This window comes from Gigantopelta aegis, chromosome 12 (genome assembly GCF_016097555.1).
Source record: "Gigantopelta aegis isolate Gae_Host chromosome 12, Gae_host_genome, whole genome shotgun sequence".
NCBI classification, from domain to species: Eukaryota; Metazoa; Mollusca; class Gastropoda; order Neomphalida; family Peltospiridae; genus Gigantopelta; species Gigantopelta aegis.
Genome location: NC_054710.1, coordinates 11,184,375 through 11,199,783, shown reverse-complemented (window position 1 = coordinate 11,199,783; position 15,409 = coordinate 11,184,375). Strand labels below are relative to the sequence as shown.

Below are 15,409 nucleotides of genomic sequence, written 5' to 3'. Positions count from 1 at the left end.
TATTCAGCCTTGATACATGTAGTCAAGATTACTGATATCCACTACTAGCGCCCTCTATTGGAAGAAAATTTGTAACACCAATTATGTCCCTTACACGATGACATCGCTGACCAATCACAGCATCGGTAACATGTGACAATCTTGAAAGCAATATCAAAAATTAACCGCCGAAACCTTTTTTTTAACATATCGTGACATACACGACACGTTTCCACGGACGCTGACGCTGCCATCTTTGTTTACAATAACATGGGAATCTATAAGGAGCGTTGCGATTCATTGCAATCAGATCTCATCGCATCCAATGAAATTTAAGCATTTTGTGGCACGATTTCTTGACGACATGTATCAAGGCTGAATACGAGGAACGAATATTAGCCTTGATTTATGAAGATGCGTTCACGGAAACTTGACAGCTCAATGTTACAGGGATGACATTCTTCGTCCAAATGCAATACCATTTCTCCAACGGCAGCCACGTGGTGTAATTTTTCAGCAAGACAACACCAGACCTCATACAGCCAGAATCGTACAGAACTTCCTTAGAGCCAACAACGTAAATGTATTGCCGTGGCCTGTACGCTCCTCAGACATGTCCCCCATAGAACACCTGTGGGATGTTTTGGATTGCCGTGTTCGACAACGACCACACCCTCCAGCCAACCAACAGGAACTGATCCAGGCCCTTCAAGAAGAATGGCAACGCGTCCCACGTGACCTCATCAGACAACTGATTTTTTCTATGGACTCGAGTGATTGTCTGTATGTTTTGCATGTCATCCATGAAGTTGAAAGCTCGATTTGTGTACACTGCCTCGCTTTGGAAAAATGTGACGTCATTATCAGATGCTGAATGACACTCATTTTTAGTTACGTTAATGATGACATATTGATCTAGTCAATATATTTTACCTCATGCGACTATCTTTTGTTGTTTTTACACCAGAGTGATTTAAAACTATGGTAAAGTTTCTTTTGGCCTTCAGTATAAATGACTTGACAGTATAATAAACTATTTAACTATATATATTTCAGGTTACATCAATAGAACGAAATGGAGTTATAGTATTTTCTTTTTTTAAAAATCCAAAGAAAAAAATGCATACTATTAGGCCTATTGGTAGGGTATGTTCGAGCAAAAACTACCACTCACAATACCCCAAGTGATAATTTTCTTTTCTTTGGGACTACGTAATTGGTCAGTTTTGTGATTTTAGATGAGAAAGTCTACTTAATCAAGGGTTTTACATAATTACTTACAGTAATAAAGCAGGGAGGTTGATAATGTCCATTACGATTTGAGGTGTATCCGTGCTGTTATCACACAATACCCTGTGATCTTCATAAAAGAGGCACGTCTTTTTAGTGTGTCTAGACACAGTGTCTGGGGACCGTCTGAATATATACCTGCCAATCAGGAACCACAGAAAGGCCATGGAAAAAAAAGACCAATTAACCAAGAAAACACTCCGAATATTGTTTTAGTACTTGGGTTAATTTATGTACGAAACATAATACAGTTATTTCAACACTTTGACAATGGTGGTTTATTTTGTATTGAAAAATAGTATATAATTGGTGCTGGCTTACTAGGATGGATATAATTACAGAACACTGCGATACATCTGCAAAAATCAGGTATGTTTTGTTTCTTCATTTCGAAGACTAATTCCTGACGTGACACGTTGGGTATTACGTAACCACCTGTTCGCCAGAGGGCGTATTCACTGGGATGGTACAAAATGGCTGCGCCCGTTATATATAATAGCCGTCACATTTAACTGTTATATTAATTAACTATACGATTATACTTGTTAATATTAAGCAATAATGTGCATTATATATCGTTGAATATGCATACCAGGCCAAATGCCTTAATTGTCCCCTCCTTTAAATGAAATTCATAAATAACATCTTAACAAACGTGGACGACACTGTTACTTAACTTCACCAGTAAATGATGGCTTTCATTGTTTCAGCAAAAAATAAAAACACAGGATTACAAAACCCAACATTATATGGTATCCCAGTGGGATACTGGGTTATTGAAGTCTGGTATCCCCGAGATATCGGGATACCGTTAATCTCGAACACTGCCATTAAAGGACACTGGCCAATTAATCATCGGCTAATGGATGTTGGTAAGTTGGTAATTTTGCAAGGCTCCAATTTAATGACGACACTGACGGTAATTGCCGTTGTTTAGATATAAATTGCCGTAGGTCAAGAGGATCACCAATGGCACAATTGTGTCGTCAGTAAAGCTCCTAAACAATGGGAAAATGTTAAAAGTTTGTCTGTTTTGCTTAACGACACCACTAGAGCACACTGATTTATTAATCATCAGCTATTGGATGTCAAAAATTTGGTAATTTTGACATATTGTCTTAGAGAGGAAAGCCACTACATTTTTCCATTAGTAGCTAGGGATCTTTGATATGCACCATCCCACACAGGATATAGTACATACGTTTGATATACCAGTCATGGTGCACTGTCTGGGACAAGAAATAGCCCACTGATGAGGATTGATCCCTAAACCGACCGCACATCAAGCAAGTGCTTTACCAACGGGCTACAATCCACCACCTGGAAAAATTTACATTGTTTGCCAGTAAATAACATTTGAACATTTGAAATATGTCCACATACAGCAAAATAATATTTCTGTCATGTTTATATGCTATAAAAAAAAGTCACTTTTAAAAAAAAATGCTGTGGGCATGGTCAAAATTGCAGTCAGGGCACCATTCCACCCCTGGCAATTTTTTTTTTTTTTTAATTGCTGTGTAAGATAAATTCTGAAGTTCGAGCCCTGTTTTGACATGTAGTTTTCAGAGGAAACATTTCTTCCATTAGCTCCAAGAGATCTTTTATAAATTATTCACTTTCCTATTCACAGGACAGCACATACCATGACCTGTGAACCAGTTGTGAAAAAAAAACAAAAAAAAACATCAATATTTTTATATTTTAAAATCTTTAATTTTTTGATTTTTAACAAAATTAATTTAACATTTAATTTTTGTTTTTAATCTTATGTATATTAGTGACCACTACCTGATTCTATAATATTATCATGTGTAGATGGGCATAAGTAGGTACGTGAAAACCAGGTAATTTTCACGCTAATCGCTGGCCCGCTGTACCTGTGCAGAGCACTGTGCGTTGCACCACGGACTGCATTCTTTTGTTTCGTCTGGAAGCCGTGCTTTAGGACTACCAGGAATACACCCGTATTGATGACGTAGTTCACATTTACCTCTAGCACTGCATCCTCTAATTTTTTCAGTCAGATTTTTAGAAGTGAAAAAAATATCCATTCAAATTGTTGGCCGCTAAAGTCATCAGCACAGTTCCTAAAGGTAAGTTTTGATAGTTTTGAAACTAATTTAATTTGTTTGTTTATACACTTCTCCATATCAGAATGTAATTTGAGGCAAATTGAGCATCGTAACATTGATTTTGACGGCGGGTAAAAAAGTATGTCGGCGGGGCAAATGATGCAAAATTTTGTCAGATTTCACTGAAAAAGGATCACATTTTTGCACTGATTAGATAATCATAGCATACTACGATTAAGTTTAAATGATAAATTAGGATGTTAACAACTTAATCCTGGTAATGTTTATTAAAAATAATACTTAATTACGTCGATGACTGACAATTTTGATGAATATTTTACGGCACGAGATCCATCTTGAGGTCACATGACCGGATTCTAGCAATATGATTGGCCAATACCAATGTTTACAAACACAAGTAGCCATGTGCTTTTTTTATGCATTGTTTATCTTCTTTATTTATGCTCATAATTGGATTATTTTTGTGTTTTTTATTTTAATTTCAGATTTAATCATAATGTAATGCACTTACCTGTATGTTTTTTTAAATTTTGAAAATAATTTTGATAGAAATGAGAAGTTAACTGACCAGGCACCAATTTTTTAAAAGTTATGACAGTTTGTGTTCAAAGTGAACCGTGATAAAGTTTGTTTTATTTTGGTAAATTTTTTTATTAAAATTATTAATTAGGTAATAACTTAAACTATGAACTAACAGAAAACTGAACCAAAAGGCTCTATGTTGAATAAACTACCTTCCCTGAAAGTTTCATTAGAATTTATCTAAAATTAAAAAAGTTATGATACTTTCTGTATTAAAAGTTACTGGTAATTAATCGAAAAGGTCACGACTTTTCTTTTGTTTTAGTAGTAAAACAAAGCCAAAAAATGGGCGTGGCACCACATCTTGAAAATGTCATAACTTTTTAAATATTGAACCTAGAACAAAAATTAAAACTGCATTTAAAGCATTTCCCGGGCTCTGTAGAATGATAACTGATTATTTCTATCTTTGTAGGTTAAATATTTTTATCACATACCTAGCATAAGCATAAGTTTCCAACCAATCAAAAACACGCTAACAAAGTCGCATAAGAACAAAGCATGTTATCACGTAATATCAAGCCCTGTTGATCTTCTGAGACTTAGCAGCCAAAACAATGTGGTCGATTAATAGCATATCACCACAAACATTACATATTTAATGACTTTTGCGACAGAAATAGTAATTTTTAAAAAGTTTTCTTATGTCAAAACGATCACGGCTTGGTGCCAAAAGACACTCCCAGGCTAATAGACAGAACAGCCGCGGTGAATGTTATTAAAATATCATCAGCAAGTGTCAGCTACTGCTATTATCGCGGACTGTTGTCATTTTTCCCACACGACAACTGGGTAGTTCTGAATTTGTAACATTCAAGCCTTACCTACTTCTTTCAGTTTCACACTAGCTCGCTCATCAGAGACAGCATCACCAACCCAGGCTAGGTTAGCCGCCATTTTGAATAAGGCTTTTCAATTCTCCTCCTCCGTTAAGGAAAGATTTCGGTTTCACGCAAAAAGTGATCTTGATACCGAGAAGCCGTTTCCACTAATTTCTCACGAGGAAGGTGCCAAAAAGTGTCGGGGGAGGGGGGGGGCACACTTTTATATTTACAATCTTTTTCACTATTATAAAGCAAATATAAAGCAAAATATCTCCCCCCCCCCCCCGCTTCCTACGCCAGAATTTTCCTATATTTTCACGAGCGTAAAACGTACACTAGCATGAGGGGTTTAAATGCAGTCCTTTTTTTTTTTCCTTTTTTTTATATTTCAGTTTTGTTTGGTTTTTTCTTTTGTTTGTTTTATGATTATTTATTTGTTTACATCCTACCTGAAGAAAAAATTGTTTTCTCTCCCCAGTCTTTCTTTCGCTTCAAATGGCGGGACATAACAAAATGCACAATAAAACAGTCAGTATCCCTTATCCACGTCTCTTCCCAGCCTTCTTACGTTTTAAGGGTCAGTATGACACAATAAACCTCTCTTTAACCCAGTTCCCTGTTTCTAAGCCCCCCCCCCCCCCCACCCCACACACACACTTTCTGGCACCTTCCTACGGCCCTGATATCACGAATTAAAGTAAAAACTGAGTGCTGCAAACATTAGTATACGACCGCAAATATATTGGTGTGGTATAACGTGTTCATTAAAATTCTACTGATTAAATGTATGTAATTTTATTTCCACCCGACACCAAAATATAATTTCCATCCGACACCAAAACTAAAGTGCCTATAGAAGACACAGTAAATCAGGTAAGTAATTTAGTTAATTTATTTTAAAACATGTTTCTTGGTTTAAAAAAAAAAAAAGGCTAATCAAACTTCCCTCATTGATAGAATGTTGCACTGTTCTCGTCATTTGGCATCTTTGATCAGGGCCGTAGCTAGGATTTTTTGTTTGGGGGGGGGGGGGGGGGGGGGGGGCAACTGAGTAGGCCTAGTTAATAGTCTAAAACTCCTTTTCTTTAAGTTTCTATAATGCTTTCCGAATTTAGCTGGCTACGGCCCTGTTGATGTCTATTAATGTCCTACACCAAAACTATTTAAATTTCACTAAGTCAAAATGGATTAATTAAGGAATTTGTTATAGCCTACATGGTACTATTAATGCAGCTCCTCCTGCCTCCTACAAAATTATATTACTTTACTTCCTATTGTCAGGGCCGTAGCTAGGAGTTTTTATTGGGGGTGAGTGCAACTTAGTAGTTAATAGTCTAAAAGTCCTTTTCTTTAAGTTTCTATAATGCTTTCCGAAAAAAATTCGGGGGTAGGGGGGCACAAAAGGAATACAAGGGCAAAGTTTCAAATTTCATTCGACATAAACGATCGAGTATTTTGAAATATGCCCACATAGGGCCTACGTGTGCAGTCATTCCATGGTATTTAATCTATGGGTGTCGAATTTTCAAATGATCTTTTATATTTAAAAAAAATTACGATTGTATTCATGCATCACTGTGGTGGCTGTGATGACGTATGGAACATCCAAACCACATAGACTCATTGTGTAATCACATGTTTCAAAAATTGTTTATCATGACATACATATTTGGTATATCCCTAGCGAAATGTTAGTATACATACATACATACATACGTACGTACGTACATACATACATGTATGTATGTATGTATGTATGTATGTATGTATGTATGTATGTATGTATGTATGTATGTATGTATGTATGTATGTATGTATATATATATATATATATATATATATATATATATATATATATATATATATATATATATATACTACGTTACGCTTGCGCTTGAAGTTTATCTTGATACACAAATATATACTAATAGATGCATATATATATATATGTTGTATGCGCAACATCTAGCGTATAACATGATTGTAAAGCAGTGATATGAGGGCACCAACCCTGACACTAGCTAATTTGTTTCTGGGATTAATAAACTTTATATATTAAAATAATAATAATACTAATACTAATACTACTACTAATAATAATAATAATAATAATAATAATAATAATACTAATACTAATAATACTACTACTAATAATAATAATAGAGATGCAGTGTTTGTAGATAGTAGTATGATAGTGCTTCCAAATCAAAGTAATTTTATTTACGTGCCTATATCCAATCAAGCAATTGAAGGTTCAGGCACGTCCATCTCACGTGCAAAATCTTTGGCAAGGCCAGTGGTTGACTAGGCCTACCTCTATGGTTTCGAACACGCCTATCCCGAGTCCGGCTTCCGATAAGATCGGGGGTCCGACTCGGGACAGGAATCATCTAACTAAAGGGTCAATTTGGAAATTCTGAAAATTAAGACCAGAAAAAGAAAAAATAATAAAAAAGAAAAGTGGAGGTTAATCAATTTTGACCGCGTCCTTAAATAAAAAAAATAATCTATAACTAATTAAAATAAAATAATTTGACGCAATATTTGATGGGGTGATCTAAATATATTATAAATTAATAATTACAACAAAATAATTTATACCCCATGAGGTTAGGAGGGAGGATACGAAGGTTGGAAAAGTTGTTTAATAAATATTGAAAAGTAAAAATTATCAATCATATTTCGAACATGGAGGCCGGGGCGAGGGGAGGCCAGATCCTACACAGAAATCTACGGCCAAACCGCCTACGCCCTATGCCCCCCCCCCCCCCCAAACTATCCTCTGGTTTGACATCCAATAGCCGATGACTAATAAATCAATGTGCTCTAATGGTGTTGTTAAACAAAACAAACTTCCACCACTGAAAACATTAACATTAATATATATAGTACTTTTAATTGTTATTTTAATTTTCAAATATTTTGTTCTTTTGAAAATACTTATTGTTTAATTAATATAAGCTATAGGTGTAATGTTATAAACAACATAGTATACACTTCTATATCACTATATGCAAGTTAGGAATGCCAAACTTTATTGGCATGCCCTTTTCAGGAGTTGTTTGAAGGCGGGAAGTAGCTTGATGCGCGGTCGGTCTGGGATCGATCCCCGTCGGTGGACCCATTGGGCTATTTCTCGTTCCAGCCAGTGCTCCACAACTGGTGTAACAAAGGCTGTGGTATGTACTATCCTGTCTGTGGGATGGTGCATATAAAAGATCGCTTGCTGCTATTCGAAAAGAGTAGCCCATGAAGTGACGACAGCGGGTTTCCTCTCTCAATACCTGTGTGGTCCTTAACCATATGTCCGACGCCATATAACCGTAAATAAAATGTGTTGAGTGCGTCGTTAAATAAAACATTTCCTTCCTTCCCTTTTCAGGAGTTGATCATTGTGCCCGTTTGCCCTTAAGTTAGTTGGCCCCATCCCCTCCTAAACTATTTCCTGGATCCGCTCTAGCCATCGGAGGTCCCACGGGTTGGAAAATTAATAATCCACCTCAGCGGCCAGCCCATTCTGATTATTTGATACTAGCATGAATAACAATAGCCTTTGTCAGGGGCGGATACGGTATGCTTTAAGGGCTAAGTCTAGAATGGATGGAAAGGCCGACGTTCTTTCAAATAATATGACACACATTTAGAACCTTTTAAATTTGATTTAATTTCTTTTGTTTTAAATGCCATTTGGGGTACATTTATGTTTGCCTAAAGAGGGTTTTGGCGGCCCCAACTGGAGAAACAAAAGAGTAGACATGAATATAACGCCTATAAAAAAAACCCAACCCAAAAACATTGAAGAATATGTAGTGCGCCAATTTACCAGGTAGAAAAAGGAGACTAACCAATGACTATGGCGATCGAAAAATGGAAGTATTTTTGTTTTGTGTTTATTTTTATGATTTTATCGTCGACACATGGAAAGAACACCAGATTTGGCCAGAGAGCAGACAGTTTATTCTTTCCAGCCGAATCTGACAGCTCTGTATGGACATTACAGATTGACAGTGTCGAAGAGGATGAAGTCGATCGTATGCTTAAGCGTTACGCACGATCGCCGACGGCAACTGACGCCCCTCCGAAGACGAACCGTAGCGTATCAGAGGTAGATATTTACTTCCGTGTTCGCGTTGCTCAGTCTTACTCTGGAAATAATTTTCTTTTAGCCATTTTTTAAACATTATTTCGCTAAAAATGATTCAAAGTAGCCATTTTAAACATTTTGTTAGCCAAATAAAAAATATACTAGCCACTCAAATTCTCAATGTGACCATAGAATAGATCTATCTTTTTTTATATCAGTATCTACATATCCTGGTGTCATATGTTTTCCATACGATAAGCAAAAAATTAAAATATAATAAAAACAATACTTCGTACATACAATAATACTTTACATTTCTCAAGTATTATTAGTTTATTGTGGAAAGCAGTGATAATCTTCCATGAAATTATGAGTACCAAGTTTTCCTCCAAAAAACTAGCTGCTAAGTCATACACTGTGATACAGGTGTTTCCAAAATATTTTTCATATTTTGTTGAGTTTTATTGGCTGTCTATTTTTGTCCTTGAAGGATCTATACTCTGTGCAGTAATTTACATCAACATCTTTTGAAAATAAAATCATAACATGTTTGTAACTTGTAAAAAAATATTGAATAATTTTCAGACCAATAAACGGTGTTCACTAAAAACATATTTACACTATATTTTTGTCATAGGTTAATGTCTAATCATCTTGTTCTACGTATCAATGACACCAAAATTCGGATTCGGAGTACCCCGAGGTGACAGAGGTACAGAACTATATATTTTAAAAAAAATTGAACTCCACCAAACCACCTTGATTTGTAGTGTAAACATGCCCCCACGAGAAATTACTGAAAAGAACTTTGCTGTGAATGACATTGACATAAAAGGTAACCCAAAAGTTTTATTGTTCAGTAATAATCACGTGGCATATCATCTAACTTTGGCAGGTCAGATGTCAGTGAACATTGCAGACAATAACTTTTCAGGGATTTGTGATACTTGGATTTTGCTATGTGAGGCATTTCATTAGTACTTACCAAAATATTTAATTAGGAAAAACTGATAACTTGCACACAATATTTATGGTATTATAATTAAAACATAAAGTTGGCAGCTTGACGTGAAGCATTTTCAAAATTCTTGTTTATGTTCAGGCTTATAGTTAAGTAATATCTTGCATAATCTCACGATACATGCCGTTACAAACAAAGTATCGAAAACATAGGTCGATCTAAATGACAGTACAATCGGGATTGAAAATTAATATAAAAACCATGGTTGCCAGCAGGGCCAGTTGAAGAAAAATCTTACTGGCCCTTCTCAAATTCAACTAGCCCTCTAAGGATCATACTGAAATTTAACGGAACAGCCAAAATCAAAACTTGAGTGTTTGCGTCAAAAGAAAACCGACGAATTTTCGTTTAACTTCATAATGAATAAAGTTGAAATTCATATAAAAACTTGTTATTAAGTTTTAAACCATTACTGGTATATCAAAGGCCATGGTATGTACTACCCTGTCTGTGGGATGGTGCATATAAAAGATCCCTTGCTGCTAATCGAAAAGAGTAGCCCATGAAGTAGCAACAGCAGGTTTCCTCCCAATAACTGTGGTCCTTAACCATATGTCTGACGCCATATAACCATAAATAAAATGTGTTGAGTTGCGTCATTAAATAAAACATTTTTTTTTTTTTTTTTCAAACCAATCTGCAATTATTTACAAAAAACAGTTTTATAGAATGATTGGATGGACTATAGAATAGTTAACAAAATTTAACAATTGAGTACTAACTAGTGCAATAGAAACATCCATTTCAAGTTTAATGTCAATGTGGCATTTGAAGTTTAATGTCAGTGTGACATTTCAAGTTGCGGGTTGCATGGAGTTAATTGTTTTTCTCTCTCTAGTGTTGAGTTACATATTACTCAGGTGTGTAAGTATTATGAGGTACTTGCATCTAGAGCATATGAAATGAGAAAACTTTGTCATTTACATACAGGTTTACTTACCGTGTATGTATAAATACCTTAATTGGATATAAGCACGAAAATAAGTTGAAATGAAATGAATTAATCACTCAGACCAAGCATAAACACAAGTTTGTTGTGTTTAACAACAACACCACTATAGAACATTGATTTATTAATCATCGGCTATTGGATGTCAGACATTTGGTAATTTTAACATATCGTCTCAGAGATTATAATATAAACCTGGTACATTTTTCCTTTAGTAGCAATGGATCTTTTATATTCACCATCCCACAGCAGAAATACATTTTTGGGTATGGCGCTGGAATTGAATGCAACCACAGTCAACAGGGGGAATCGAGGGCCTCCTTTAGAAAGAAAATGGGTTAAGTTTAGGGTTAGGGTTAAGAAAATCATACAGTAATGATAACAGTAATTAATTTTGTCAAAAAGTTAACTTTAAAAAATACAATTTTGGGTATGGCGCCATACCCGTTTTACCCTCTGGCAGAAACCCTGCACAGACAGGATAGCATATACCACAGCCTTTGATATACCAGTTGTGGTGCACTATAGCTGGCTAGATCGAGAAATAGCCCAATGGGCCCACCGACGGGGATCGATCCCAGACCGACCGTACATTATGAGAGCGCTTTACCACTGGACTACATCCTGCCCGTGTACTTGACAGAGATCTGTATGAAGAATAATTTTCCATTCATGGAAATTTATGCAGTTTCTTGTGAACAAAGATGTAATAGCAATTTATCCAGTGAAAAGAGCTTCTATTTTGCAGTTAGTTATTGTCGTGACGTTTCACACACGTATGGCTTAATGTCAAGAGGTCATACAGCATTCTCACATAAGAAAATTTGCATTTCAGTTGTTACTTTTGTATACAATCAAGCATGATGTTAATGTATAAAGGAATGTTTGAAAATATATATATATATATATATATATATACATATATAATTTTATGTTATACTTTGTAAAGCCATTAATCCATTTTATATATGAAGCCCTTTTAATAAAATTACAAAGCATATAATGTCATGTACATACGTTGTGTACAAATTATGTCATGTAGACTCCGTATATTGGTACTGAAAAAACACTTCTTACACCAGGGCTAGCAGAGCTACAGGGTGTACACCACCAAATCAAATCCCATAGACGACAATAGTAACATATGTGGCTAAAACTCCTACCTGCAGTGTATCAATCAACATAAACGCCACGGATATAAATACTACCACCCCTCACACTTAAAGTGAATCAGAACAAAATTGGGGGTCAAGCTGCAGCCTGCTCATTTCTGAGATAACGGATAGCGTCTGTGACTACCCTAGTTCTGCACAAAATTCGAGTACTTTTTTTTACAGGTACCCCATAAATGTTTCAAGCACAAGGCTACACATTGGTACTAGATGAAATAAAATTGCATATTTATTTTACCCAGATGAAACTATTATTTTTTACAACCAACACACTCACATTTATAACCAATCACAGGACTTGTGGTGTTCACTTCTCTATCAAAAGTTGGGTGCACCTCGAACTTTGACCCAGCCGGAAGTTATTTGGTTTAGTACTACCTATAGATTGCATCAAAGTCAAAACATGCCCAATTTGTGCCCAAAATGCATATATGCATGGTTTCATACAGAGGGGGAGATGGGGGGGGGGGGGGGATTTATCCCCCCCCATGATTTTGACATGGGGGGATATCCCAACCATCAATCTCAGAGCAGTGGTTTTTTAAGGTAATTTTTAGCTCTTAGCATAACATTTTCAAAGAAAATGCTAGGTAGAGAGAATATGTTAATTAGCAAATCTTATCTAGCTGTTTTGCATGTTTTTGTAAGTAGAGAAACTGAAGGAGGCAGAGAAGTAAATCAACCAATGAGCGTTAGGTTGTATATGAATGTAGGACGCTGTTAATTCAGCTCATTTGGAAAAAAAGTACCAATGTGGTTTGCAACTGAGTAAGAAATTTTATTTTTGACAATAATTACACCTGCATATGTTGACGACAACTTTTTGCTTTTATGTTAATATAGTCGACAGTGTATTAGTATTTACTTCTCTGCCACCTGAAATCATCGGCTATATATTATGGCTGCTGGCACATGCACAGTCAAATGATAAACAATGCCGGAGAGAGGAAATTTTTTAAATGTATAAATTATCAGAATAAAAGTTATAAGATAGAATACATAATTTATTTTGTCCAAATTTGTGACGATTTTCATGGTTAGTGCATCAGAATAGATCAATTTTGCCGACTGTTTTGGCTGCCGGATTGTGTTCCGAGATGCCAGGAAATCGCATCTCCAGGCATCTAAAATCAGACCCCCCACTCACGACACACTTCGCCCCCTCCACCAGTCCGCCCCCCCCCCCCCCCCCATCATATCTTTTCTGGTGGAACCCTGATATGCCCAAAATAATCATGCCCGAATTAAGTACAATCATGTTGACCTAAAAATATTTAATCTTAAAACTAGTGAAATGTTAAGTTTAGTTATCTAGATCAAAATAACTTGAAAAGCATTTCTGAATATTGACAACTTGCCAGGACCTGTTGATTTTTGAAGTTTTTTTAGACAATTTGGCAAATTTGTTTGCTCACCCAGTTTTATCATGACCAATCACACATTACTGCAGTGTAGATGAGTGCTCACCCACTAACTTTCCATCCAGAACTTATATTACAATTTCTACGTGATACTGACTTTTATTGTAAATTTTAATTGTATCTATCTGTGATATTTGTATTTTTGCACAGTCCTTTACACTGTTTTTATTTAAATCTTGAATTTTTATATTGATGTGATTCAACATTTAATGTTTTGCTTTTATCATAGTGTGACACCCAATAGCCGATGTATTTTTTGTGCTGGGGTGTCGTTAAACATTCATTCATTCATTCATTCATTCACCCACTAACTAAGCTGCATACATGTATATCTGGGGGGTGACACAGCTCAGTGGTAAAGCGCTCTGTTGACGCACTGTTGGCTTGGGATCGATTCCCATTGGTGGGCCCATTGGGCTATTTCTCGTTCCAGCCAGTGCACCGCTTCTGGTATATCAAAAGCCGTGGTATGTGCTATCCTGTCTGTGGGAAAGTGCATATATAAATGATCCCTTGCTGCATTAGGAGAAACTGTAGCGGGTTTCCTCTGATGACTATACGTGTCAGAATTACCAAATGTTTGACATCCAATAGCCAATGATTAATTAATCAGTGTGCAAATAAAAATGAACTTATGCATGAGACAAAAGACTTTTATGAAAACCTCTATTCTTCAAAAGAAGATACGATAGCTGATACTGACCTTCATGACTTGCTTTTAGGTCAAGATATAAATAAACTTAACAGAGAACAAGCAGACTCTTTAGAGGGTTTATTGACATATGAAGAATTATCAAATGCTTTAAAACATACAAAGAACAATAAAAAGTCCAGGGTCTGACGGTTTCTCTGCCGAATTTTTGTTTTGTTTTTTGGAAAGATATTGGTTATTTGGTTCTTAGATCTGTGAATTATGCTTTTATTAATAGTGAATTATCTATAACACAGAAACTTGGAATAATTACCTGCATACCCAAAGGCGATAAACCCAAACGTTTTCTAACTAACTGGCGTCCCATTTCACTCTTAAATATTGTTTAAATAAATTAGCATCAGCCTGCATATCAAAAAGACTAAAAGGGGTACTCCATATTCTCATAAGTGAAGATCAAACTGGGTTTATGTCAAATAAATACATTGGTGACAATATAAGGATCCTGTATGATATTTTGTATTGTACTGAATCTCAAAATATTCCAGGAATGTTTCTAAGTAGATTTTGAAAAGGCATTTGATACGATCTCTTGGTCATTTTTACATAAAACTCTTGATTTCTTTGGATTTGGAGAAGATATTAAACGATGGATTTTTGTGTTCTATAAAAATATTAAATCCAGTGTTTATAGTCAACGGAAATGTATCATCATCCTTTAACATTTACAGAGGATGCAGACAAGGAGACCCATTATCTCCGTATATATTCCTCCGTGTAGAAATTCTTGCAGAGCTTATTCGTAAAAATAAGAATATTAAAGGCATTTCAATAAACAGCAAAGAATATCTTATTTCACAATACGCTGATGATACAGATTTTATACTTAATGGTAGCAGAACATCTTTTGAAGAAACTATAGCAACTTTAAATAGATTTGCGGATTTATCAGGACTAAAAATGAATTATGAAAGAATAGTTCAGTAAGATATTTACAGCATTTAAATCTAAAATGGAATCCTCCAACTTTTAAAGCACTTGGAATTATCTTTAGTACTGATATTTCTGAAATAACTAAACTTAATTACAACTCTAAACTGTTTGAAATTAAACAGATTATAAATAGATGGATGAGAAGATTTGTAACACCACTTGGCAGAATAGCTATAATAAAAGCGTTATTAATATCTAAACTCAACTATTTACTCTTAACTTTACCAAACCCCACTAAGTCGTTTCAGTGTGAATTAAACAAAATATTATTCAGGTTTGTATGGAACCAAAAATCAGATAGGATAAAAAGAATAACTGTATGTAAACCTGTTAAAGAAGGAGGCCT

At 35.4% G+C, this 15,409-nt stretch overlaps 1 protein-coding gene across 1 annotated transcript in view; it reads left to right on the top strand.

The window, feature by feature from the left end:
* The first annotated feature begins 8,624 nt into the window (after positions 1–8,624).
* LOC121385812 (sortilin-related receptor-like) overlaps positions 8,625–15,409 on the top strand; it is a 44,309-nt gene continuing 37,524 nt past the window's right edge. Inside the window, exon 1 of the mRNA XM_041516600.1 lies at positions 8,625–8,876. Coding sequence (XP_041372534.1) covers positions 8,625–8,876 — 252 coding nt within the window. The remainder of the gene's footprint in view (positions 8,877–15,409) is intronic.